The sequence below is a fragment of the Heterodontus francisci genome, chromosome 10, assembly GCF_036365525.1.
Source record: "Heterodontus francisci isolate sHetFra1 chromosome 10, sHetFra1.hap1, whole genome shotgun sequence".
In the NCBI taxonomy this organism is placed as follows: Eukaryota; Metazoa; Chordata; class Chondrichthyes; order Heterodontiformes; family Heterodontidae; genus Heterodontus; species Heterodontus francisci.
Genome location: NC_090380.1, coordinates 118,535,257 through 118,561,749, shown reverse-complemented (window position 1 = coordinate 118,561,749; position 26,493 = coordinate 118,535,257). Strand labels below are relative to the sequence as shown.

Here is a 26,493-nt window from a genome sequence, read left to right as displayed (position 1 = left end):
CTGGCTCCCAGCCTGGTGCTCCCCTCGCCCTGGCTCCCAGCCTGGTGCTCCCCTCGCCCTGGCTCCCAGCCTGGTGCTCCCCTCGCCCTGGCTCCCAGCCTGGTGCTCCCCTCGCCCTGGCTCCCAGCCTGGTGCTCCCCTCGCCCTGGCTCCCAGCCTGGTGCTCCCCTCGCCCTGGCTCCCAGCCTGGTGCTCCCCTCGCCCTGGCTCCCAGCCTGGTGCTCCCCTCTCTCTGGCTCCCAGCCTGGTGCTCCCCTCTCTCTGGCTCCCAGCCTGGCGTTTCCCTCTCTCTGGCCCCCAGCCTGATACTGCCCTGTTTCCTTTCTTGTTATGGGTAAAAGGACAAGGGGTAAGCACAGCTGTGGTGGGTATGACTGGGATCCAGCTGAGAGTCTTGTTACTATTGTGGAGGGTAATTAATACTTGGTTGAAGATAAAGGCGATAGTTTAGAAGCTATGATGTGGAAGTTGGCATTGCCCGAAAAAATGCACGGACACTTCTTGCAGTTACTCTGTCTTCCCCTTGTCCTCAGTAGTCAAAGCGCTTTACAATCAATAAAGTTCTTTTTGAAGTGTAGTCAGTGTTGTAATGTGGGAAATGCAACAGTCAATGTCTGCACAGCAAACACTCAACAATAACAAGATAATCACCAGATACTCTAGGTTTTTTGTATTACTTATTTATTTTATTTTATTTTATTTAGAAATACAGCACTGAAACAGGCCCTTCGGCCCACCGAGACTGTGCCGACCAACAACCACCCATTTATACTAACCCTACAGTAATCCCATATTCCCTACCACCTACCTACACTAGGGGCAATTTACAATGGCCAATTTGCCTATCACCTGCAAGTCTTTGGCTGTGGGAGGAAACCGGAGCACCCGGAGGAAACCCACGCAGTCACAGGGAGAACTTGCAAACTCCACACAGGCAGTACCCAGAATCGAACCCGGGTCCCTGGAGCTGTGAGGCTGTGGTGCTAACCACTGCACCACTGTGCCGCCCAATTAATTGAGGGATAACTATTGGCCCAGAACACTGGTAGAATTCTCACTGCCAGGGAGTGGGGATGCACTGTGGTTTCAATGATTTGCATACATCCAGCATTGTGACTCTATGGAAGTTACTTTGCAGCTTTAATAATTACAATCTTCATTTATGACTGGAGGTTGGCATTTTGTTGTAGGTTTACAGCTCTCTGTCCTCTGAAGTTTAATGGCCTCCTGCTTAAGTTGAAATGTCTGTGACTACAGCATTGTCCTCTGTTTGGTCTGTCACCTTGAAGCTGAGGTTAGCCACAGCCTCTGGCTGTCTTTAATAAACCCCTCCATTCCAGCATTACTTTTGCCTGGATTTTTGCTCGATTGATTTCTGCATTGTAACAGCTTTGTCTGCTCGCATTTCCAAGCTGCTTTTCTCTTATGAATCCTGTACTAGCCTTTGTTTTGTGGTTACAATGCACACTTGTGACCTAGAACTATTACTTCCTCCAGTGGAATCTCTAGCTTCTGTTGACTACAATCACAGGCTGCAGTTATTGCTTTCACATCAATCTTTGTCCTTGTCTCACCAACGTGCTTCCTGAAGAAGCTCCCATGGTGTCTCGCTTAATGAATGACAATCACCTATTGGTAGCTATTTTTTATTTCTGGTGATTGTTCCAAATTGCATTTCAGTGCTATGAATCTAAAGTTTCTTCATATATTTTATTCATTCATGGGATGTGGGCATGACTGGAAAGGTCAACATTTATTGCCCATCCCCAATTGCCCTTAACAGAGTGGTTTGCTCGGCCATTTCAGGGGGCAGCTGTGGTTCTGGAGTCGCATATAGGCTCAGACCAGTTATGGCAGGAGATTTTTTTATTCCCTAAAGGCTACCATTACTGTTACTAGCTTTTTATTCCAGATTTATTTGATGATTGAATTTAAATTTCTCAGCTGTTGTGGGGTTTGAACTCATATCTCCAGATCATTCGTCCAGACTGTTGGATTACTAGTCTATTAACATAACCACTATACTACTATGGGGAGGGAGTTGTCGTACAAAGACGAACTTTACTGTGACAACAGGCCAGTGGATCCAATGTTGGGTTCTTATAATTAATATATGTGTGGATATGTTATTGTGCTATACATTAGAGCAGTGATTGGACAGTGTACCAATATGTTGTGTTTGGCCTCAGAGTATTGAAGTTCCTGGTTCTAATGGGAAAAGTTAGGGCAGATTTGAAACAATTATGAGCCCGCAGTAGTTGCACTCTCATCTCTGAGCCAGAAGGTTGCTGGTTCAGTCCCACTCCAGAAATTTGAGAGCATAATCTAGGCTGCTGAGGGGTACTGCACTGTTGAGATACCGTTTTTCAGGTTAGATGTTAAATTGAGGCTCGTCTGCCGCCTCAGGTGGGCATAAAAGATCCCCTGGCACTATTTTCCCCTGTGAGATGGCCAATATTTATCTCTCAACCAGCATCACTTAAACAGATTATCTGGTAATTATCAAATTCCTGATGGGATCTTGCTGTGTGTAAATTCGGATTCGGCACTTGGACAGCCTTCTGGACTCAGCAGTGAGTTGAGCGATTTCAGAACATGATTCACATTTCCCTACATTTCAATAGTGACTGCACTTCAAAAGTGCTTCATTGGCTGTAGAGCACTTTCTGGTGTCCTGAAGTTGCTCGACAAATGAAAAGTCTTTTTTTTAAAACATGTGCTCTCTCTGAACATGAATGCTAACCAAATTCATTGGAGGAAACAGAACTATTTACATTATTTCATCTGATGCAATAACTTTTCAAAGTTTAGTTTCCATACTTTAGACAGGGTTTTCCTTTAGGAAACGTTTCAAGCAGAAAATACTGAAGGTTGCTGGCTTAAATTCTGCTCCCTGATCACTGCTTTATCGTTAGAGAGTTGTGTAACTGGACATAAAGATTGTAAGTACTTTGGTTTCACCCCTGACACTGATCACATTTCCATTGTTCTATTCACCTCCTGAAAATCCCTTGGTCAAAAGAATATTACAGACTTAAAGTTAACATGAGTTAATTTGTTTGTTTTGAGAGATTTGCTTAAATAAATTGCTCGTTTAGCCCAAGCAGGAGTCCATATTATTGTGGTTAATCTCCAGAGTGTGCACTGCATTGTACAATGTCATCCATTTGAACAGAAATTATTTCATTCCCTTTGTGATGTGGGGCTGAGTAGTTTTTCCAGTATGATTCTTAAGGGTCATTGGGAGACGCTTTTGAAACAATTTTGGCTGAATTTTGTCAGCCCCAAGAAGTCTCATTGCCAGGGCTGGAAGCAGGAGCTGATCTCTCTCCGGCAGGTGGCAGGACCTTGGGGGCAGCATTTTGCCTGCAGCAGCCAATTAACAGGCCACCTCTGGGGTTGCTGTCAAATGAGGACAGCGGCCTGCCGCCCAGAGCTGCCAGCCCAATTAGAGCGTCGGCAGCTGAACAGCTTCGGCAGTGCCATCGCTAGTGATGGCTACTTCTGAGGCTGCATCATGAAGGAGAGTGTGCCTCAATACTCAGGCACCCTTGAAGACATGTAACTTTTCCTGAGGAAGCCAGGGCCTGGCGATTGTGGGGCGTGGGAGGGGGTTATTGCAGCGGAGGTGACGTAAGCACAGGGGTGGCAATTACCACTGGGTGGGCCCCTCCCTGGGCCAAGAAGCAGCCATCAAGAAGGACCCACCCCACTCTAGGAACCTGCTGGGAGGCTGCCGGGGTTTACTGGGTTGACTCCTGACGTGGGCAAAATTCCTGCGGGGGCAGGGAGTGGCCCTCAGTTGGGTTCTGAAGTGGCTGAATTGACTGTCCAGTGGGTGGCTGCACTGCTAAGGTTCCCGGAAGATAACCGGCTCCCCTCTCGAAGCCTTCCTCTGCCATATTACCAGCCTGCCTGCCTGTCTCCTAAGGGCTGGGAAAATTCGGACCTTTGTTTTTAAAGAAATTGTGCCAAAATGCAGAGGATGTTAAGTTTCTTGGCATGCTCCTGGCCATCTCACTTTAGCAGCACCTCATCTTCCAATTAGGCAGTTTATAGCCTTCTTGACTCAACATTGAGTTGAATGATTTCAGAACATGACTCCCATTTTGATTGTTTTTTTGTTTTTCATGAGTTTGCTTTTGGACAGAGCTGTTCATTATTCTGCATTTAACACTCTCTGGCCGAATGCTTTGTCTTTTACTGTCACTATTATCACTCCCTTTGCCTTTTATTTCATGACATTTTTGTCATTTAATCTCTCCCGCCTTCAGCCCTCCTTCCACCCTATCACATACCTTCCCTTTTGTTCTTTTCCCCTCCCCCCTTTCACTTGCTCAAAACCTATTATATTCCTAATCTTTGCCAGTTCTGCTGAAAGGTCACAGACCTGAAATGTTAACTCTGTTCCTCTCGTAATTGGAGTACTGAAGTGATTCTATAGATGCTGGATTTTTTTTTTTGAAGTGTCACTGGAAGGACGTAATTTAAAAACATTTGCTGGATGTCACATGTCTTCAGCTAAGTAAACAACAGGTGCCTTCTGACTATGGGAATTGTTTACAAGAGAAGTGACATGTCAAGATTTATGGTGCTCGAGTGGATTTCATTTTTGTATATAGTTTTGAGTCAGTTTGGAGGTCAGCCTGCTAAAAGAGAAAACCAGTTGATCTTTTCTCCACCTCCTTGAGAAACCTTGAGACTCAAATGTAAGAAATAGAGAAACCAAAGCAGCATTTCTCCTGAGAAGCTTCTGGAAGACTTACTCTCGACCTCTCCTGAACGAAATGTTTCTGGAAAGATCCCAGTGACTTGTCTACGTGTACTTGGGCGCCAGACTGTATGCCATCTGGAACATAACCTATCTTATCCCTTTTCTTCAAGAATTAACAAGTACTTTGGCCAAAGCATCTTTATTTTTCCTTTAGCCGGTGTATGTGTGTGTATGTGTATGGGTATTTGGAAGGGAATATATATATATTCACTGTCCTATTTCAAAATGTGTTAAAGCTTTGCATCTTTATTGACTAAGTCTTGTTTTATATTGTGTTAATACTTTTGTTATTTATTAAAGAAATCTAGTTGGTGGATTTTATTCTGAAATAAAAATAGAGTATATAATTGGCCGTATCAGTATCTGGGTACACATTTAAAAAATATGTGTTGTGATCTGTGGAGAAGTGGAACTCGAGAAAGACAGTTCACTCCTTCCGCCTTGGTCGTAAGATATAATTGGGGCTCTGTGTGGGATGACCCAAAGCCGACGACGTGCAATTGTAAGTGGGGTAATAATAACTGAAAAGGGGAAATGGAACACACCTGGTTTCTTGTGCATTAGAGTAAAGTTTACAGTACCGGAATGGATTTGTCAATTGCTAGGACCTTTCTGGGGAGGGAGGACTTATCCCTGAGTGATTTGCAAATCTTAACTAAGGCTAGGCTAAAGGAATTGACAGCAAAGTTAGAGTTAAAGCCAGGAGCTAAGAAAGCACACAAAATTGAAGTAATAGCACAGCATTTGAAATTGGAAGTAGGAAAAGGCAATCCAGATGATAATTCAGTTGAATTAGCTAGGATTCAGTTACAGATGAAGCAGCTTGAACAGGAAAGAGAAACTACAATTTCAAAAGGAAAGAGAAGAGAAGCAGGAGAGAGAGTAAGAAAGAAAGAAAGAGAAAATGAAGAAAGGGAGCAAGAAAGGGTATTGGAATTAAAAAAAGCTAGAACTAAAAAAAACAGGGTGGCCTTGATCTTGATCAACATTCTGGTGAGGGAAGAACTGACTCCAGTCCCAGTGAAGAGCTATTTAAACTTGTGCAAGCTGTCTCGAAGTTTGAGGAAAGGAACGTAGAGGCATTTTCATTTCTTTTGAAAAGATGGCAAGACAGATGAAGTGGCCGAAGGAAATCTGGACACTGCTTATTCAAAGCAGATTGATTGGCAGAGCTCATGAAGTTTATGCTATGCTTTGTGAGGAGACTTCTGCAGATTATGAGATGGCAAAAAAAACTATTCTCGCTGCTTATGAGTTAGTCCCTGCAGCATATAGGCAGAAATTTCGGAACCTCCAGAAGAAGCCTGGGCAGACTTGAATAGAATTTGAGAGGGTAAAGCAAATTAATTTTGATTGTTGGATACGGGCACTGAAGGTCGAGGCCGCGTTTGAGACTCTTGGGGAAATAATTCTCCTGGAAGAAGAGTTAAAAAGTTCACTCCCTCCATTAGTAAGAACCCATGTCGAGAACCAGAAGATTTTGACAGCCAGACAGGCAGCTGAGATCGCTGATGATTGCAAGCTTGTTTACAAGCACAAACCCTTTGTCCGTCACCCCCACAAACCCAAGAAGGATAGAAGGTGGGAGTGTGAAAGGAAGGCAAGTAGCCGGGACAAGAGGAGATAGCTGGGAACACCCCGGGATCTCCTCCTCAGGTCAGAAAGGAAGATGCTGAGGGTGGAAGTGAGGTCTGAAAGCCGAAGTGTTTCCATTGCCACAAGCAGGGACACCTTCATGCAGAATGCTGGAATTTGCGAGATAAACCCATGGGACGTATTGGACTACACAAAGCCAATGCAGAGAAAGGGGCCCTGACTGAGAGTACGACAGAGCAAACTGTAGCTCTGACTGCAGCTGTAAGGTCAAATACAAAAACCGCTGTGAGTGCAGGGGAACGTGCGCAAGATACCTGCGAATTATAGGGAGTTGTCCATACTATGTCTGTAGACGGAGTTGACCTACTCCTGGGGAATGATTTGGCTAGAGCAAAGGTAGTAGCTTTTCCAGTATTCATGGAAAGACAAAGTGAAGTCACAGAATCACAGAATAATACAGTGCAGAAGAGGCCCTTCGGCCCATCGAGTCTGCACCGATGCATTAAAGACACCTGACCTGTCTACTCAATCCCATTTGCCAGCACTTGGCCCATAGCCTTGAATGTTATGGAGACAGACCAATTACAGGAAAAGGTTCCAGGAAGTTTTCGCTTATGTGGTGACCCGAGCAATGGCTAAAGAAGTTCCGTTGTTGGAGATCAAATCAGCACCATAGACAGATAACCAAATATCTGAAACTTTGGGGATTTGGACAATGGGCACAATGGGCTCAAGCTGAAGCAAAGGGAGTACCTGAATGCTACTATAATAAAAATGGGATTCTGATGAGGAAGTGGAGACCTCATCACAGATTAACAGATCTGCGAACGAAGAATGGATGGTAGTTCACCAGATAGTGGTACTGCCCAAGTATCGCCGGGAAATATTAAGGACAGCCCATGAAATTCCTATTGCGGGACATGTGGGGATCCGGAAGACCCAACTGCGTGTAAGACAACGTTTTTACTGGCCAGGTCTTTCAAAGACATGGTGCCGTTTTGTAAAACGTGCCATACATGCCAGATTGTGGGAAATCTGCAACCTGCCATTAAACCGGTACCTCTAATTCCCATACCAGTTATTTAGGCACCATAACACTTAGTAGGATGTTGGTAGCCTGTGTGGGACCTTTACCAGAAACAAAAGCGGGACATTAATATATAGTCACCATCATCGATATGGCTACTTGGTTCCCAGAGGCCATTCCCTTAAGAAGAATTTCTGCTAAGGTAGTGGTAAAAAAGTTAACTCAGTTCTTCACTAGATATGGATTACCGGTTGATCAAGGTTCCAATTTTATGTCTAAAATTTTTCAGTAAGTTGTGAGCAATCCTAGTTTAACACAGTTAAATTCTTCAGCCTACCGCCCACTGACACAAGGGGCTTTAGAACAGTACCATCAGATCCTCAAAACGATGATCAGAGCATGTTGTCATGAATATCCCCATAATTGGGATAAAGGGTTGGAATTTCTTTTGTTTGCCACCAGGGATTCACCTAATGAGTCTATCGGTTTTAGTCCTTTTGAATTAGTTTATGGACATGAGATATGAGGTCCTCTAAAACTAATCAAAGAAAAGTTTTTAGAATAGAGGGATGAATCTTCCCTCTTAGGTTATGTATCCGTGTTCCGGGAACGGTTCACGAAAGCCTGCAAACTGGCTCAGGAACAGCTGAAAGCTTTCCAAACCACCATGAAGGAATGGGCAGACAAGAATGCCAAGATATGGACATTTCAACCAGGGGATGAGCTGTTAGTATTACTGCCTTTACAGGGCACAGTTCAGTGGACCATATTGAGTAGTCAGAAGGATTGGAAAATTAAATTATTTGATTGACACCCCAGATCGCCAGAGAAAGAATCGGCTATGTCACATCAATATGGTGAAACAATATCACTACCGGGAGGGAGATAAGCAAGCACAGGTATGTCAGGTATTTGGGACAGTGAAGGATGAAAGGGATAGTGAGGATGAGGCAGAAGGAGGCCTGGACAATTCTCAAATTTAACCTCCTACTATCCGGTAACTAAAACTGAATTGTTAGGGGGATTAGACACTCTGCTTTCATATTTATATGCAGAATAACGAGAAGCCATACATGATGTGGATGTAGGAGAATCCTCTCCAATAAAACAGCATCCTTATCACTTTAGTCCAGAGAAACAGGCTTAGGTGAAAGCAGAAATCCAGTACAGGTTGAAAAATCACCTAATTGAACCCAGTCAAAGCAGCTGGAGTTCCCCAGTCATATTAGAGGCTAAACCTGATGGTTCAACTAGATTTTGTATAGACTACAGAAATGTTAATGCAGTAACAAAGGCAGATTCCTACCCAATTCCTCGCTTGGAATACTGTATTGACAGAGTGGGCAGTGCCACGTTTCTTAGCAAAATAGATTTGTTGAAGGGATGCTCCAAGTTTCTTTAACACCCCGAGCTAAAGAAATATCAGCCTTTGTCACGCCAAACGCTCTTTTCCAATGCCGAGTGATGCCATGTGGGCTAAAAAAAAATACCCCAGCCACTTTTCAGAGACTAATGAACCAGGTGGTAGCCAGTGTTCCTAACTCTGTGGTTTACCTTGATGATGTATACAGTGACACTTGGAAGGACCATGTGAAACAACTAGAAGCTCTATTTAGAAAATTACAGTTGGCTGGTTTGGTGATAAACCTTGCCAAAATTGAATTTGCAAAAATGCCGGTAACCTACCTCAGACATATAGCAGGGCAAGTACAAGTGTTGCCAAGAGCAGCAGAAGTACAAGCATTGATGGAGTTCCCTGCCCCTAAGACTAAATGGAAAATGATGAGGTTTTTGGGGATGTGTGATTTCTACCGCAAGTGTGTACCAAATTTTAGTACTATAGCTCCTCCATTGACTGATTTGCTACAAAAAAAGAAAGCCACGATAGTCTGATCAGGAGAGTGCTAAGCATCCTTTGAGAGGCTGAAAGCCATTTTTATCAATGAACCAGTGTTGGCTGCCCCAAATTTCACTTAGCCCTTCAAGGTAGCAATTGATGCTAGTGACCTGGGAGTAGGTGCGGTCCGGTTACTAGACGATAAATCAGGCATAGAAAGGCCAGTAGGATACTTCTCCAAAAAACTAAATCGACACCAAAAGAGATACTCAACAGTGGAAAAACAAACGTTGGGCAGACTACTAGCTCTTAAGCATTTTGAGATCTCTGTCCGCCACGACTACAGAGACACACTGGAAGATACTGAACATAACCCTTTGTGGAAAAATTCAAAAACCAGACTATTTCGCTGGAGTTTACTATTGCAGTCCTATCACTTAAAGATTATCCACGTTGCAAGGAGAAACAATGTAATTGCTGATGCTTTGAGTTATCTGAGTACAAGGATGGTGCAAAGCAGAACTGTATTAGTTACAGATAACGAGTGAATGAGAATGTGTGTGTAAATGTTTTCAATATTTTCATCTTTTTTTCCACACTTAATAACGAAACTCATTTAAAAATGGCATTTCATTTCTCCAGGGAGGGAGGTGTTATGAAAGTACTTTTTTATAGTTTTGAAAACTTGTGTTTTAGAATTGTGGGGGTGGATTCATTGGAGCACTGAAGTGATTCTATAGACGCTGGATTTTTTTTTGAAGGGTCACTGGAAGGACTCAGTTTCAAAACATTTACTGGATGTCACATGTCTTCAGCTAAGTAAACTGCACAAAGCACAAAATCCCCAAAAGTAAAGGCAGTGAGCCGTGGATAACAAAGGAAGTTAAGGGTTGTATAAGATTGAATGAAAAGGCCTATAAAGTTGCCAGAAATAGTAGTAAACCTGAGAGGATTGGGAGGATTTTAGAATACAACAAAGGAGGACCAGAAAACTGATAAAGGGAGAATAGAATATGAATGTAAACTAGCAAAACACATTAAAATGGACTGCAAAAGCTTCTATAGGTACGTAAAAAGGAAACATTTGGCTGAGACAAATGTAGGTTCATTATAAGCAGTGTCATGAGAATTTATAATAGGGAATAGAGAAATGGCAGAGAAGCTAAATGATTACTTTGTGTCTGTCTTCACTGAGGAAGATACAAGACGTCTTCCAGAATTAGAGATCCAAAGGACGAGGGAGAATGAGAAATGGAAGGAAATTAGTATTAGTAATAAGATTTTATTGGAGAAATTAATGGGGTTGAAGGTTGATAAGTCCCCAGGACCTGATATTCTACATCCCAGAATGTTGAAAGAGGTAGCTATGGAGATAATGGATGCATTGGTGATCATCTTCCAAAATCCTATAGATTCTGGACTGGTTCCTGCAGATTGGAAGGTCACCCTGCTATTTAAGAAGGGAGGGAGAGAGGAAACTGGGAATGACAGTTTTGCTAGCCTTACATCAGTCGTAGGAAAAATGTTAGAATGCATTCTAATGGATCTGATAAATGGACATTTGGATAATAATGATCCGATTGGGCATATCAGCATGGATTTATGAATGGGAAATTATGTTTGACGAACCTGTTGGAGTTTTTTTGGGGGATGTTACTAACAGAATTGATGAAGGGGATTTGGTGGACGTAGCATACTTGGATTTTCAGAAAGCTATTGATAGTGTCCCACAGGAAGTTGGTTTGCAAAATTAAAGTACATGGGATAGGAGGTAATATACTGGCATGGATTAAGGATTGATTAACAGGCATAATAGGTGCTTCCCAAGATGGCTCCTGGGCTGTAAGCTCCCTAGGAAGCTCCCTTGCTGTTCAACTCTATCCATGGCCATCTGCTCCAATTCTTATTCTCCCCCAATCTACCCTCTTAAACTGTTTAAACTCCCCTGGCTCTTATATCAGTTCATTTTAGCCCTAACTACAAGCTAACAGCTAGTTTATGTTACCTGGGCCCACTGCCCTCCCTCAGCCATACCTGCTCTTTGTTTTCTCAATGAAATTGTTCACAGTCCGGGCGAAACTGCAAAATACAGCTGGTGATACTTTGATCTCCGATCCTGCTGTCTTCACCGTCCAGAGTGTCTGTGGCCACGGCGTGCGGTAAGTCCATTGAAGAGAAGAAGGAGCAGCTGGACCTTAGGGAAGCCTTGCGAAAAGGTGCCCCGAACACCCAAAAAGCCACGAACGGATCCTCGGCCGCAACTTCAAAGCGCCCGCGGGAGATGGCTCGGAGAGCATCTGCAGCGAACTGTCGGCAATGCTGGTACCGGCGCCCGAGGATGTCACTCACCTCCCGAAGGACACGGACGAGACTTCCAGGCGTCGATGGTGGGAACTGAGGAAATGGCTTATTACCTGCACCCCCTTTCCCCCCCCCCTCCCCTCCCCTCCCCTCCCTTCCCCCCTTCCACCCCTCCCTTCCCCTTCCCAGCTCCACTCTCTCAGCTCACCCCCCTCCCCCCTCACAACCTCTTCCCAGCTCCCCCTCGCACCCCCTTCCCTCCACCCCTCCCCCTTGCACCCCCTCCTCCCACCGGCATCATCCTACACCGGTGTAGGGGCCCTAACAACCCCACTGCCTTGTGGGCGTCTCGGGAGAGACCAAGGCTAAGGGAGTAAACCCTAACAGAAAATCCAGAGCGGAACCCCGTTGGCGGTCATGTGTCACCGTTGGCATGTTTCTGGCAGTTCCTGCAGCCATAACGGTGCCAAACGTCGTGCTCTGCACTCCTTTGGACCCCACCAGAAAGGCCGAGCGGGGGGTTTTGAAGATTGGGCAGCTCTCAACCTCCATACATTCGCCCAGGCATGCGCCATGGAGAGGTCATTCCATAGTTGTCTCACAGTGACTGAAACAACACGGAAGGCAGCAGTTACGGGTTATAAGTCCAGCTCAATTGGCGTAGAAATTGGGCGCCACGGGTTGCCTTTGTTGGTGGGAGAGGTCATCGTACCTCACTGGACAGCTACCGGCCGCCTCAACCCGGGCAGCCCCCGGTCAATAAGGTTCTGTCCCGCCACAGACCACCTGCTTCAATGGGTGCTTGGAGCTCAGGGTCATTGCCCGTAAAGCGGACTGCAGCATCGCACCAAACAAAATGAAAAAAGGAAAGAAGGTACCAGCCCTTCGCTTTGCAAGCTGGAACGTCAGAGCTATGTGTCCTGGCCTGTCGGAAGTCCTTACACAAATCAACGATTGTCGGAAGACCGCCATCATTAACAACGAGCTCAGTAGACTCAATGTAGACATTGCAGCACTTCAGGAGACACGCCTCCCTGCGAGCAGATCTCTAACAGAGCAAGACTACACCTTCTTCTGGCAGGGTAGGGATCCTGAAGAACCAAGACAGCATGGAGTGGGATTCGCCATCAGAAACTCTTTGCTCAGCATGATAGAGCCACCCTCAAATGGCTCGGAACGCATACTGTCCATCCGACTGCTCACCACCTCTGGTCCAGTACACCTACTCAGCATCGATGCTCCAACACTCTGCTCCCCACCTGAAGCTAAAGACCAGTTCTACGAGGAACTCCTGTTCCTGCTGGGGGACTTTAATGCCAGGGTTGGGGCCGACCATGACTCATGGCCCTCCTGCCTTGGGCGTTATGGCGTTGGAAGGATGAATGAGAATGGGCAGAGACTGCTTGTGTTGTGTACCTATCATAACCTCTGCATCACCAACTCATTCTTTCACACTAAACCCTGTCACCAGGTTTCATGGAGGCACCCAAGATCGCGTCGTTGGCACCAGCTAGACCTCATCGTCACAAGGCGAGCCTCCTTAAACAGTGTTCAAATAACACGCAGCTTCCACAGTGTGGACTGCGACACCGACCACTCCCTGGTGTGCAGCAAGGTTAGACTCAGACCAAAGAAGTTGCATCATTCCAAGCAGAAGGGCCACCCGCGCATCAACACGAGCAGAATTTCTCATCCACAGCTGTTACAACAATTTCTAAATTCACTTGCAACAGCCCTTCAAAACACTCCCACAGGGGATGCTGAGACCAAGTGTGCCCTTTTCAGAGATGCCATCTATGATCAGCTTTGACCACCTACGGCAAACGCACGAAGAGAAATGCAGACTGGTTTCAATTTCATATTGAAGAGCTGGAACCTGTCATAGCCGCTAAGCGCATTGCACTATTGAACTACAAGAAAGCCCCCAGCGAGTTAACATCCGTAGCACTTAAAGCAGCCAGAAGCACTGCACAAACAACAGTCAGGCGCTTCGCAAATGACTACTGGCAACACCTATGCAGTCATATTCGCTGGCCTCAGACACCAGAAACATCAGAGGAATGTATGATGGCATTAAGAGGATTCTTGGACCAACCATCAAGAAGATCGCCCCCCTCAAATCTAAATCAGGGGACATAATCACTGACCAACGCAAACAAATGGACCGCTGGGTTGAGCACTACCTAGAACTGTACTCCAGGGAAAATGTTGTCACTGAGACTGCCCTCAATGCAGCCCAGCCTCTACCAGTCATGGATGAGCTGGACATACAGCCAACAAAATCGGAACTCAGTGATGCCATTGATTCTCTAGCCAGCGAAAAAGCCCCTGGGAAGGATGGCATTACCCCTGAAATAATCAAGAGTGCCAAGCCTGCTATATTCTCAGCACTACATGAATGGCTATGCCTGTGCTGGGACGAGGGAGCAGTACCTCAGGACATGCGCGATGCCAATATCATCACCCTCTATAAAAACAAAGGTGACCGCGGTGACTGCAACAACTACCGTAAAATCTCCCTGCTCAGCATAGTGGGGAAAGTCTTTGCTCGAGTCTCTCTAAACAGGCTCCAGAAGCTGGCCGAGCGCGTCTACCCTGAGGCACAGTGTGGTTTTCGTGCAGAGAGATCGACCGTTGACATGCTGTTCTCCCTTCGTCAGATACAGGAGAAATGCCGTGAACAACAGATGCCCCTCTACATTGCTTTCATTGATCTCACCAAAGCCTTTGACCTCGTCAGCAGACATGGTCTCTTCAGACTACTAGAAAAGATTGGATGTCCACCAAAGCTACCAAGTATCATCACCTCATTCCATGAATATATATGAAAGGCACAATTCAACATGGCGGCACCTCATCTGACCCCTTTCCTATCCTGAGTGGCGTGAAACAGGGCTGTGTTCTCGCACCCACACTTTTTGGGGTTTTCTTCTCCCTGCTGCTCTCACATGCGTTCAAGTCTTCAGAAGAAGGAATTTGCCTCCACACAAGATCAGGGGGCAGGTTGTTCAACCTTGCCCGTCTAAGAGCGAAGTCCAAAGTACAGAAAGTCCTCATCAGGGAACTCCTCTTTGCTGACGATGCTGCTTTAACATCTCACACTGAAGAGTGCCTGCAGAGTCTCAGCGACAGGCTTGCGGCTGCCTGCAATGAATTCGGCCTAACCATCAGCCTCAAGAAAATGAACATCATGGGGCAGGACGTCAGAAATGCTGCATCCATCAATATTGGCGACCACGCTCTGGAAGTGGTTCAAGAGTTCACCTACCTAGGCTCAGCTATCACCAGTAACCTGTCTCTAGATGCAGAAATCAACAAGCGCATGGGAAAGGCTTCCACTGCTATGTCCAGACTGGCCAAGAGAGTGTGGGAAAATGGCGCACTGAGACGGAACACAAAAGTCCGTGTGCATCAAACCTGTTTCCTGAGTACCTTGCTCAATGGCAGCGAGGCCTGGACAACGTATGTCAGCCAAGAGCGACGTCTCAATTCATTCCATCTTGGCTGCCTCCGGAGAATACTTGGCATCAGGTGGCAGGACCGTATCTCCAACACAGAAGTCCTCGAGGCGGCCAACATCCCCAGCTTATACACACTACTGAGTCAGGGGCGCTTGAGATGGCTTGGCCATGTGAGCCGCATGGAAGACGGCAGGATCCCCAAAGACACATTGTACAGCGAGCTCGCCACTGTTATCAGACCCACCGGCCGTTAATGTCTCCGCTTTCAAGACGTCTGCAAACGCGACATGAAGTCCTGTGACATTGATCACAAGTCGTGGGAGTCAGTTGCCAGCGTTCGCCAGAGCTGGCAGGCAGCCATAAACGCGGGGCTAAAGTGTGGCGAGTCGAAGAGACTTAGCAGTTGGCAGGAAAAAAGACAAAAGCGCAAGGGGAGAGCCAACTGTGTAACAGCCCCGACAAACAAATTTTTTTGCAGCACCTGTGGAAGAGCCTATCACTCTGGAACTGGCCTTTATAGCCACTCCAGGCGCTGCTGCACAAATCACTGACAACCTCCAGGCGCTTACCCATTGTCTTGAGATAAGGAGGCCAAAGAAGAACAGGCAGAAAACAGAGAGTAGGAATAAACGGGCCATTCTCGTGTTGGCAGGCTGTGACTCGTTGGGTAACGCTAGGATCAGTACTTGGGGCCCCAGCTGTTCACAATATATATCAATGATTTGGATGTGGGGACCGAATGTAATACTTCCAAATTCACAGATGTCAAAATTAGGTGGGAATACATGTTGTGAGGCAGATGCAAAGCGTCTTCAAGGGGATTTGGACAGACTTAGTGAGTGGGCAAGAATGTGGAATATAATGTGGCAAAATGTGAGGTTATCCACTTTGGTCGGAGGAACAGATGTGCTGAATATTTCTTAAATGGTAAGAGATTAGAAAGTGTAGATGTACAAAGGGACCTGGGTGTCCTTGTCAATAAGTCACTGAAAGCTAACATGCAGGTGCAGCAAGCAATTAGCAAGGCTAATGGTATAATAAATAAAAGCAGGATACTGCAGATGCTGGAAATCTGAAATAAAAACAAGAAATGCTGGAAATACTCAGCAGGTCTGGCAGCATCTGTGGAGAGGGAAGCAGAGTTGACGTTTCAGGTCAGTGACCCTTCATCAGAACTGGCAAATATTAGAAATGTAAAAGATTTTAAGCAAATAAAGCATGTGTGGGGCCATAGATAACAAAAGAGGTGTTGATAGGACAAGGTCACAAAGGATAACTAACTAGAAGGTCACAGAGCAAAGGCAAACGGGTATGTTAATGGTGTGCTGAAAGACAAAGCATTAGTACAGAGAGGGTGTTAATTGACAGAAAAATGAACAGCTTGGCCCCAAGCGCAAACGTGAAAAAAAAAAGTGGGTAGGCACAGTTGAAACAAACTAAAATAAAATAAACAAATAAAAAAAAAATACCGAAAAATAAAAAGAGGGTCCCATCATGCTTTGAAATTATTGAACTCAATGTTCAGTCCGGCAGGCTGTAGCATGCCCAATTGGTAAACGAACTTGCGTTGATGTTCACTGGAACACTGGGTATGAGAGCAGGGGGGAGTGTAGAAATGTCAAGCAACCGGAAGCTCGGGGTCATGCTTTCGGACTGAGCGGAGGTGTTCCACAAAGCGGCCACCAAATCTGTGTTTGGTCTCCTCAATGTAGAGGAGACCACATTGTGAGCAGCAAATACAGTATACTAAATTGAAAGAAGGACAAGTAAATCGCTGCTTCACCTGAAAGGAGTGTTTGGGCCCTTGGATAATGAGGAGAAAGGAGGTAAATGGGCAGGTATTACACCTCCTGGAATTGCTTGTGAAGGTGTCGTGGGAAGGGGACGAGGTGGTGGGGGTAATGGAGGACTGGACCAGGTGTCGCGGAGGGAACGATCCCTTCGGAATGCTGACGGGAGGGTAGGGGAAGATGCGTTTGGTAGTGGCATCATGCTGGAGGTGGCGTAAAGAGAGGAGGTAAATGGGCATGTATTATACCTTCTGCGATTGGTATGTTAGCCTTTATCGCAAAAGGATTTGAGAATAGGAGTAGTTAAGTCTTGCTGCAATTGTATAGAACCTGGGTTAGACCGCATCTGGAGTACTGTGTGCAGTTTTAGTCCCCTTACCTTAGGAAGGATATTATTGCCATAGAGGGAGTGCAACGAAGGTTCACCAGACTTGTTCATGGGATGTCAGGACTGTCCTATGAAGAGAGATTGGGGAAACTGGGCCTGTATTCTCGAGAGTTTCGAGCAATGAGAGGTGATCTCATTGAAACCTACAAAATACTTAAAGGGATAGACAGGGTTGATGCAGCTAAGATGTTTCCCCTAGTTGGTGAGTGTAGAACCAGGGGAAACAATTTCAAAATAAAGGGGAAGCCACTTAGGACTGAGATGAGGAGAAATTTCTTTACTCAAAGGGTTGTGAATCTTTGGAATTCTCTACCCCAGATGGTTGTGGAAGCTCAGGCTTTCAGCATGTTTAAAGTACGGATTGACAGATTTCTAAATACCAATGACATAAAGGGATATGCGGATAGTGTGGAAAAAAGGCATTGAATTGGATGATCAGCTATGATCATTTGAATGGCAGGGCAGGCTCGATGGGCTGAATGGCCTTCTCCTGTTCCGAAACAAAAGGTGCCTTCTGACTATGGGACTTGTTTACACGAGAAGTGACATGTCAAGTAACATTCGTGCCACACAAGTGCCAGGCAATGATCGTCTCCAACAAGAGAGAATCTAACCATGTCCCCTTGACATTCAATGGCATTATGATCGCTGAATCCCCCACTATCAACATCCTGGGGGTTACCATTGACCAGAAACTGAACTGGAGTAGCTACATAAATACCTTGGCTACAAGAGCAGGTCAGAGGCTAGGAATCCTGTGGCAAGTAACTTACCTCCTGACTCCCCAAAGCCTATCCGCCATCTACAAGAAACAAGTCAGGAGTGTGATGGAATACTCTCCACTTGCCTGGATGAGTGCTGCTGCAACAGCACTCAAGCAGCTCGACACCATCCAGGACAAAGCAGCCCGCTTGATTGGTACCCCATCCACCACCTTCAACATTCACTCCCTTCACCACCGAAGCAGTGGCAGCAGTGTGTACTATCTACAAGATGCACAGCAGCAACTTGTCAAGGCTCCTTCGACATCACCTTCCAAACCTGCGACCGCTAACACCTAGAAGGACAAGGGCAGCAAATGCATGGGAACATCACCACCTGCAAGTTCCCCTCCAAGCCACACACCATCCTGACTTGGAACTCTATTGCTGTTACTTCGCTGTTGCTGGGTCAAAATCCTGGAACTCTCTTCCTAACAGCACTGTGGGTGTACCTACCCCACATGGACTGCAGCGGTTCAAGAAGGCAGCTCACCACCACCTTCTCAAGGGCAATTAGGGAATGGGCAATAAATGCTGGCCTAGGCAGCGACGCCCATATCCCATGATTGAATATTAAAAGAAAATTAAGGTGCTCAAGAGTGGGTTTCATATTTGTATGCTATTTTAAGTCAGTTTAGTGGTCAGCCTGCTAAAAGAGAAGGCCAGTTCATCATCTCTCCACCTCTTTGAGAAGCCCTGAGATTCAAGTGTAAGAAATAGAGAAACCGAAGCAGTATTTCTCCTGAGAAGCTTCTGGAAGACTTCCTCTCCACCTCTCCTGAATGAACTGCCTCTGGAAAGAGCCCAGTGACCTGTCTTCATGTTGTCAGATGCCAGACTGTGTGCCATCTGGAACATAACATATCTTATTTCTTCAAGAATTAACAAGTACTTTGGCCAAAGCTTCTTTTTTTTCCCTTTAACCGGTATGTGTGGGTACTTAGAAGGGAATATATATGCATTAACTGTCATATTTCAAACTGTGTTAAAGCTTTGCATCTTTATTGACTAAGACTTATTTTATAATAAATTAATACTTTTGGTGTATTTAAAGAAACTTAGTTGATGGGTTTTATTCTGAAATAAAAAGTCGAGTATATAATTGGCCGTATCGGTAACTGGGTACACATTTAAAAATATGTTGTGCCCCTTGGAGAGTTGGAACTAGAGAAAGGCAGTGCACTTCTTCCACCTTGGTCATAACAATTGTTCCTCTAACTGCTTTCAGATGTTAGCAACTTTGCTACAGCTCAGTGTTGTCCAATGCAAATCACTGTTTCAGCCACAGGCACTAATTTTAGCAGAAAACATTTTTCATAAACTCATAATACAGATAAATGTACTTTACTTGTATATTTACTTAATAAACATCATACAGAAAGAACTTTGCAGTCTGTCTCTTTCATAATGTCTGAAACTCTGGCACGAGGTTAGCAGCCTCAGCAGGTTTAATGGAGCTTCTGAGTTTCTGACCAACAGCCGTGAGCAGAACTTTGTCCACCAGACTTGCACAGTGAGATATGCCAGAGCTGTCCCTGCTCTCTATCCGGACCCACCCACCCCAATCTCTAGCTGCACTCCCCTCGATGTCCATCCGGACTCCACACTCCCCCTTGATCTCCATCAGGCACCTACTCACTGATCTAAATCTGGTTCCCTACTCCCCTGATCTAGAGATCTATATCTGGGCACCCCTCCCCCATCTCGATCTGGACTCCCTCCTCTCCCTGCTTTCTATCTGGACCCGTCCTCTCCTTGCTCACTATCCAGAAGCACCTTCTCCCTCCCCTCTATCCGGATGCCTGCTCTCCGTTCGGACCCCTCCTCTCCCTGCTCTCCATTTGGACTCCCCCCTCTCCCTCCTCACTCACTATCTGGAAGCCCCCTCTCCCTTCCCTCTATCTGGATGCCTCCTCTCCCTGTTCTCCATTTGGACTCTCACCTTTCCCTGCTCTCAATCTGAAACCCCCCCTGCTCTCTATCTGAACCCCCCCTCCTCCCCGCTCTCTATCTGAACCCCCCCTCCCTGCTCTCTATCTGAACCCCCCCCTCCCTGCTCTGTATCTGAAACCACCCCCCCCCCCCCCGCTCTCTATCTGAACCCCCCCTCCCTGCTCTCTATCTGAACCCCCCCTCCCTGCTCTCTATCTGAATCCCCCCCCCTCCCTGCTCTCTATCTGAATCCCCCCCCCTCCCTGCTCTCTATCTGAAACCCCCCTCCCTGCTCTCTATCTGAAACCCCCCTCCCTGCTCTCTATCTGAAACCCCCCTCCCTGCTCTCTATCTGAAACCCCCCTCCCTGCTCTCTATCTGAAACCCCCCTCCCTGCTCTCTATCTGAAACCCCCCTCCCTGCTCTCTATCTGAAATCCCCCTCCCTGCTGTCTATCTGAACTTCCCCCCTGCCCGCTCTCTATCTGAACCCCCCCTGCCCGCTCTCTATCTGAACCCCCCCTCCCCGCTCTCTATCTGAAACCCCCCTCCCTGCTCTCTATCTGAAACCCCCCTCCCTGCTCTCTATCTGAACCCCCCCTCCCTGCTGTCTATCTGAACCCCCCCCTCCCTGCTCTCTATCTGAACCCCCCCTCCCCGCTCTCTATCTGAACCCCCCCTCCCTGCTGTCTATCTGAATCCTCCCTCCCTTCTGTCTATCTGAACCCCCCCCCTCCCTGCTCTCTATCTGAACCCCCCCTCCCTGCTCTGTATCTGAAACCCCCCCCCCACCCCGCTCTCTATCTGAACCTCCCCTCCCCCCGCTCTCTATCTGAACCCCCCCTCCCTGCTCTCTATCTGAACCCCCCCCCCCTTCCCGCTCTCTATCTGGAACCCCCTTCCCGCTCTCTGTCTGAACCCCCTTCCTCGCTCTCTAACCGAACCCCCCCCGCCCCGCTCTCTGTCTGAACCCCCCCTTCCTGCTCTCTATCTGAACCCCCCCGCCCCGTGCTGTCTGTTGTACACTCTTTTTTCCCCTCCCCCTCCCCCACTCCACCTCCGCTCCGTTCAGATTTCCCACTTCCCCCTCCCCCTGCTGTCCCGTCAGAACCCCCGCCTTGCTCTCCATCCGGGGCCCCCTTTCATCCTGCTCTCCATCCGGGGCCCCCCTCGTCCTGCTCTCCATCCGGGGCCCCCCTCGTCCTGCTCTCCATCCGGAGCCCCCCTCCTCCTGCTCTCCATCCGGGTCCCCCCTCCTCCTGCTCTCCATCCGGGGTCCCCCCTCCTCCTGCTCTCCATCCGGGGTCCCCCCTCCTCCTGCTCTCCATCCGGGGTCCCCCCTCCTCCTCTCCATCCGGGGTCCCCCCTCCTCCTGCTCTCCGTCCGGGGTCCCCCCTCCTGCTCTCCATCCGGAGCCCCCCCCCCCCTCCTGCTCTCCATCCGGGGCCCCCCCTCCTTCTGAACATCCGTACACCTCCCCCCGCACTCCATCCGGCCCCCCCTCCTCCTGCTTGTCGTCCGGGCCTCCCCCCCTCCTCCTCCTTGCCATCCGGCCCCCCCTCCTCCTGCTCGCTATCCGGGCCCCCCTCTCCCTGCTCTCCATCTGGACCTGTCCCTGCTTTCCTTCCGTAGTCGTCCCCAATTTCCATCGGAGCGCCGCCTCACACAGTTCTCTTTTAACAACAGTACTTGATGCTGTTTGCCCTTTTTGATTTGTCATGATCAGGTATGCTGATTGGTTGGTTGAGTTGCCCACTGCAATAACAGCTCTCATGTCTCGACAATGTTGTTGTTTCCATGGTGCTGAGATCTGTCGTTACACATAGTTTTAGCAGATAACCAATAAGCTGTAACCAAAGGATTAAAGCACTCAATGTTCGGAAACCATACGACACACTCATACTATTCTTCCATCTTACTATTTCACCAACAGGCACAAATGTGAAAGTTCACATGCTTATGCCAAATGACTCAGTGTTAAAATCACAGCACCAGTGATCTGGCCTATTTCTCACTTTCATTTGCTGATCAAAAATACATTTAGCCACATGGGACTAATGTATTGGACAACACTGCTGCAGTGCATAAAAAAGCATGTTGAATCCTACTGCTATCAGTTCTGAATGTTGGAGCGATTCAAATCATGGGTGCTCAAGGGGCCAGAATAGGAAGAGTGCAGAAGTTTGTGGGAATGGAGGAATTTACAGAGATAGGGAAGAGGCAAGGTCATGGAGCAATTTGAAAACCTGGATGAGAAGTTTAAAATCGAGTTGTTGCCAGACTGGGAGCCAATGTAGGTCAGCAAGTACATGGAGTGATTTTTAGATTGAAAATACACTGTTTGAATTTTAGATATAACAGGGAACATCGATTTATTTAGGGCACAAGCAAATAAATGTTTTATTTTTTCTCTAAGGTGGTAATAGGGAGTAAAACTGGACAGCAGGTATACCGTATTTCTCCCTGGGCACGTTATGTGACACGTGAGCAGAACGCCTTTACCTATGACTGGGTGCATTGGGACCCACCTGAACGATATGTGGTAAGTAATTTATTTATATTCATTCTTTATGCATATCCATACAAGAAAAATGTCACACATGTAGCAATTAAGCAAGAGAGCCAATTCCTAGACATTATTTGGATCTAAATGGTATAGCAACTTTGAGCGACCACACATGCGCAGTTAAATGTGGAAATTAGGATGTTGCTGCTCTTCCAGAGGTAGCACTACACTAGTATCTCACTGAAAGACTCACTGTTCAAATACATGGAATGGCATGAAGTTGCTGTACTTACCTCATAGATGTGATCTAAATTCACTAGAAAAAGGTCTTTTCCATTTCACTCAAAGTACCCTTTCAGTTGTGTGGTAGGTCTTAATTACTGCCAAATAACCCCTCTAGCACTGAAAATTTATTTTTCCAAGTGTAGAGTCTTAATCTTTCAGATTTTAATTTTTGTTGGGGATTTAAAAAATTAAAAGTTTTAATAGTTTTATTTCTGTCTGTTTTCCCTCTGTCCAATTTTTCTTTCTCTTTCACTTTCTATACTTGATTTTATATTGAATTTTTAAAATTCTTTCATGGGATGTGGACGTTGCTGTATTTGTTGCTGGCCAGCATTGGTTCCCCATCCCAACTGCCCTTGAACTGAGTGGCTTGCTAGGTCATTTCAGAGGGCAGTTAAGAGTCAGTATTGCTGTGGGTCTGGAGTCACATAGAGTCATTTACAGCACAGAAGGAGGCCATTTGGCCCATCGAGTCCTTGTAGGCCAGGTCAAGTAAGGACGGCGGATTTACTTCCCTAAAGGTCATAAGTGAACCAGATGGGTTTTTACGACAATCGATGATAGTTTCATAGTACCATTACTGAGCCTAGCTTTGAATTCCAGATTTTCTATCAATTAATTGAATTTAATTTCTGCCAGCTGCAATGGTAGGATTTGAACCCATGTCCCCAGGGCATTAGCCTAGGATTCCTGGGTTCCTAGCCCAGTGACAGTACTACTCAGCCACTGTCTCACTGTTTTCGCTTAAACTTCTTGGTTCATACTCTGTGCTGTTCATTAACAATTCTTAAATCTGATTGGTTAAGGAGATCTCCATTGGAGGGCGCTGCACTATTTGGCTCCCTAATTTACAGTAAGTGCGGCTTCAGATGTCTGGGGCATTGGGACCGGTTATGGGGAAGGTGGGACCTGTACAAGCCGGAGGGTCTACACCTGAATAGGACCGGGACGAATATCCTTGCAGGAAGGTTTGCTGGTACTGTTGGGGATAGTTTAAACTAGATTGACGGGGATGGAAACCTGAGCGCAGTTTCAGATAGGGCAATTTCAGAGTAGGGAATGGTAGGCAGAAAATTAACAAGTGACTCTGAAAGACAGAAGAAGCAAAGGTTAAAATGTGTGTACAGCACAGGAATTTAGCAGTGTTAAAAAGGTATTTAGTTAAATGCAAGGAGTATAGCAAATAAAGCCGATGAGCTGAGGGCATAGATAGACACATGGCAGCGTGATAGCATTGCTATAACGGAAACATCTCTTAAAGAGGGGCAAGAATGGCAGCTCAACATCCCTGTATATAGAGTTTTCAGGTGGGATAGAGAGGGGATAAAAAAGAAGGGGGTGTAGCATTATTGGTTAAAGAATCAATAACAGCTGTGAGGAAGGATGATATGCTACATGAATCATCAGATGAGGGCCACATGGGGCAGCCACACTACCAGGAGTGTATTATAGACCCCCAAATAGGGAGAGGGAGATAGAAGAACAAATATGTAGGCACATTTCTGAGTGCAAAAACAATAGGACTGTAATGGTTCGGGATTTCAACTACCCTAATATCAACTGGGATACAAACAATGTGAAGGGCACAGAGGGCACAAAATTGTTGAACTGCATTCAAGAGAACTTTTTTAATCAGCACGTAACAAGTTCAACAAGAGGAGGCGCAATTCTAGATTTAGTCATAAGAAATTAAGCTGAGCATGTTGATGAAGTAGCAGAAGGTGACCATTTTGGAGATGGTGACCATAATCGGTTAGATTTAGCATTATTATGGAAAAGGACAAGGAAAGAACAGGAGTAAAAGTTCTAAATTGGGGAAAGGCAAATTTTACGAAGCTGAGCAGTGATCTGGCGAAAGTGGACTGGATACAGCTACTTGAAGGAAAATCAGTGTCAAACTAGTGGGAGGCATTCAAAAGTGAGATTCAACGGGCACAGTGTAGACATGTCTCCACAAAGAAAAAGGGTGGTATTGCCAAATCTAGAGCCCCCTGATTATTTAGAAGCATACAGGGTAAGATAATACAGAAAAAGAAAGCTTATGACAGTCACAAAAAACTTAATACTTTAGTGGAATATAGAAAGTGCAGGGGTGAAGTAAAAAAGGAAATTCAGAAAACAAAGAGAGGACATGAAAAAATATTGGCAGGTAAAGTCAAGGAAAACTCAAAGATATTTTATCAGTACATTAAGAGCAAGAGGATAACTAAGGAAAGGGTAGGGCCTGTCAGAGATATACAAGGGAACTTATGGGTGGACGCAGAAGATGCGGGCAGGATTCTTAATGAGTTATTTGTCTCTCTTCACAAAGGAAAGGGATGATGCAGACATTGTAGTTAAAGAGGAGGAGTGTGAAATATTAGATACGGTAAGCATAATGAGAGAGGAAGTACTAGAAGGTCTGACATCCTTGAAAGTGGATAAATTGCCAGGGCAGGATGGATTGTAACCCAGGTTGTTAAAGGAAGCCAGGGAGGAAATAGCAGATGCTCTGAGGATCATTTTCAAATCCTCACTAGATACAAGTGAGTTACCAGAGGATTGGAGGTCTGAAGACGTCGTTTAAAAAGGGTGCGTGGGTTAGGCCAAATAATTATAGGCTGGTCAGTCTGACCTCGGGGGTGGACAAATTATTGAATCAATTCTGAGAGATAGGATAAACTGTCACTTAGAAAGGCATGTAATAATCTGGGATAGTCAGCATAGATTTGTTAAGGGAAGGTTGTGTCTTTATTAACAATTTTTATTGTGTCTGCGTGGGTTTTCGCCGGGTACTCCGGTTTCCTCCCACCACCAAAAGACTTGCAGGCAGGTTGATAGGTAAATTGGCCATTATAAATTGCCCCTAGTATAGGTAGGTGGTAGGAGAATATAGGGACCGGTGGGGATGTGGTAGGACTATGGGATTAGTGTAGGATTAGTATAAATGGGTGGTTGATGGTCGGCACAGACTCGGTGGGCCGAAGGGTCTGTTTCAGTGCTGTATCTCTAAATAAATAAATAAATATTAAATTTTTTGCTGAAGTAACAAGGTGGATTGATGAGGGTAGTGCAGTGGATATTGTCTACATGGATTTTAGTAAGGCATTTGACAAGGTCCTAAATAGCAGACTGGTCAGACAAGTAAAAGCCCATGGGATACAGGAGAATTTGGCAAGTTGGATCTAAAATTGGCTCAGTGACAGGAAACAAAGGGTAGTAGTAGTCGACGGCTGTTTTTGCGAATGGAAAGTAGTTTCCAGTGGTGTTCCACCGGGCTGAGTGTTGGGTCCCTTGGTGTTTGTGGTATATATTAATGATTTGGACTTAAATGTGGGAGACATGATTGGGAAGTTTGTAGATGACACAAAAATTGGCTGTGTCGTTGATGGTGAAGAGGATAGCTGTGGACTCCAGAATGTTATCAATGGTTTGGTTGACAGAAAAGTGGCAAATGGAATTTGGAATTCAATCCAGAGAAGTGTGAGGTAATGCATTTGGGGAGGGCAAACAAAGCGAGGGAATACACAATAAATGGGAGGATATTGAGAAGGGTAGAAGAAATGAGAGACCTTGGAGTGCAAGTCCACAGGTCCCTGAAGGTGGCAGGGCAAGTAGTTAGAGTGGTGAAGAAGGAATATGGAATTCTTTCCTTTATTGGCTGAGATATAGAATGCAAAGGCAGGGATGTAATGCTGGGTGGTGGGTGTCTGGAATTTGCTGCCTGGATCAGTGGTGGAGGCAGAAACCCTCAACTCATTTAAAAAGTACCTGGACCTGTACCTGAAATGCTGTAACCTGCAAGGCTATGGACCATGTACTGGACAGTGGGATTAGAATGGGGGGCTAGTTTTTTC

At 46.1% G+C, this 26,493-nt stretch overlaps 1 protein-coding gene across 4 annotated transcripts in view; it reads left to right on the top strand.

Moving 5' to 3' along the window:
- Positions 1-26,493, top strand: part of gbe1b (glucan (1,4-alpha-), branching enzyme 1b) — a 666,883-nt gene that overhangs the window by 235,045 nt on the left and 405,345 nt on the right. For all 4 annotated transcript variants that reach the window (XM_068041301.1, XM_068041300.1, XM_068041299.1 and 1 more), the window contains exon 4: positions 22,283-22,408. In XM_068041301.1, coding sequence (XP_067897402.1) covers positions 22,283-22,408 — 126 coding nt within the window. The remainder of the gene's footprint in view (positions 1-22,282; positions 22,409-26,493) is intronic.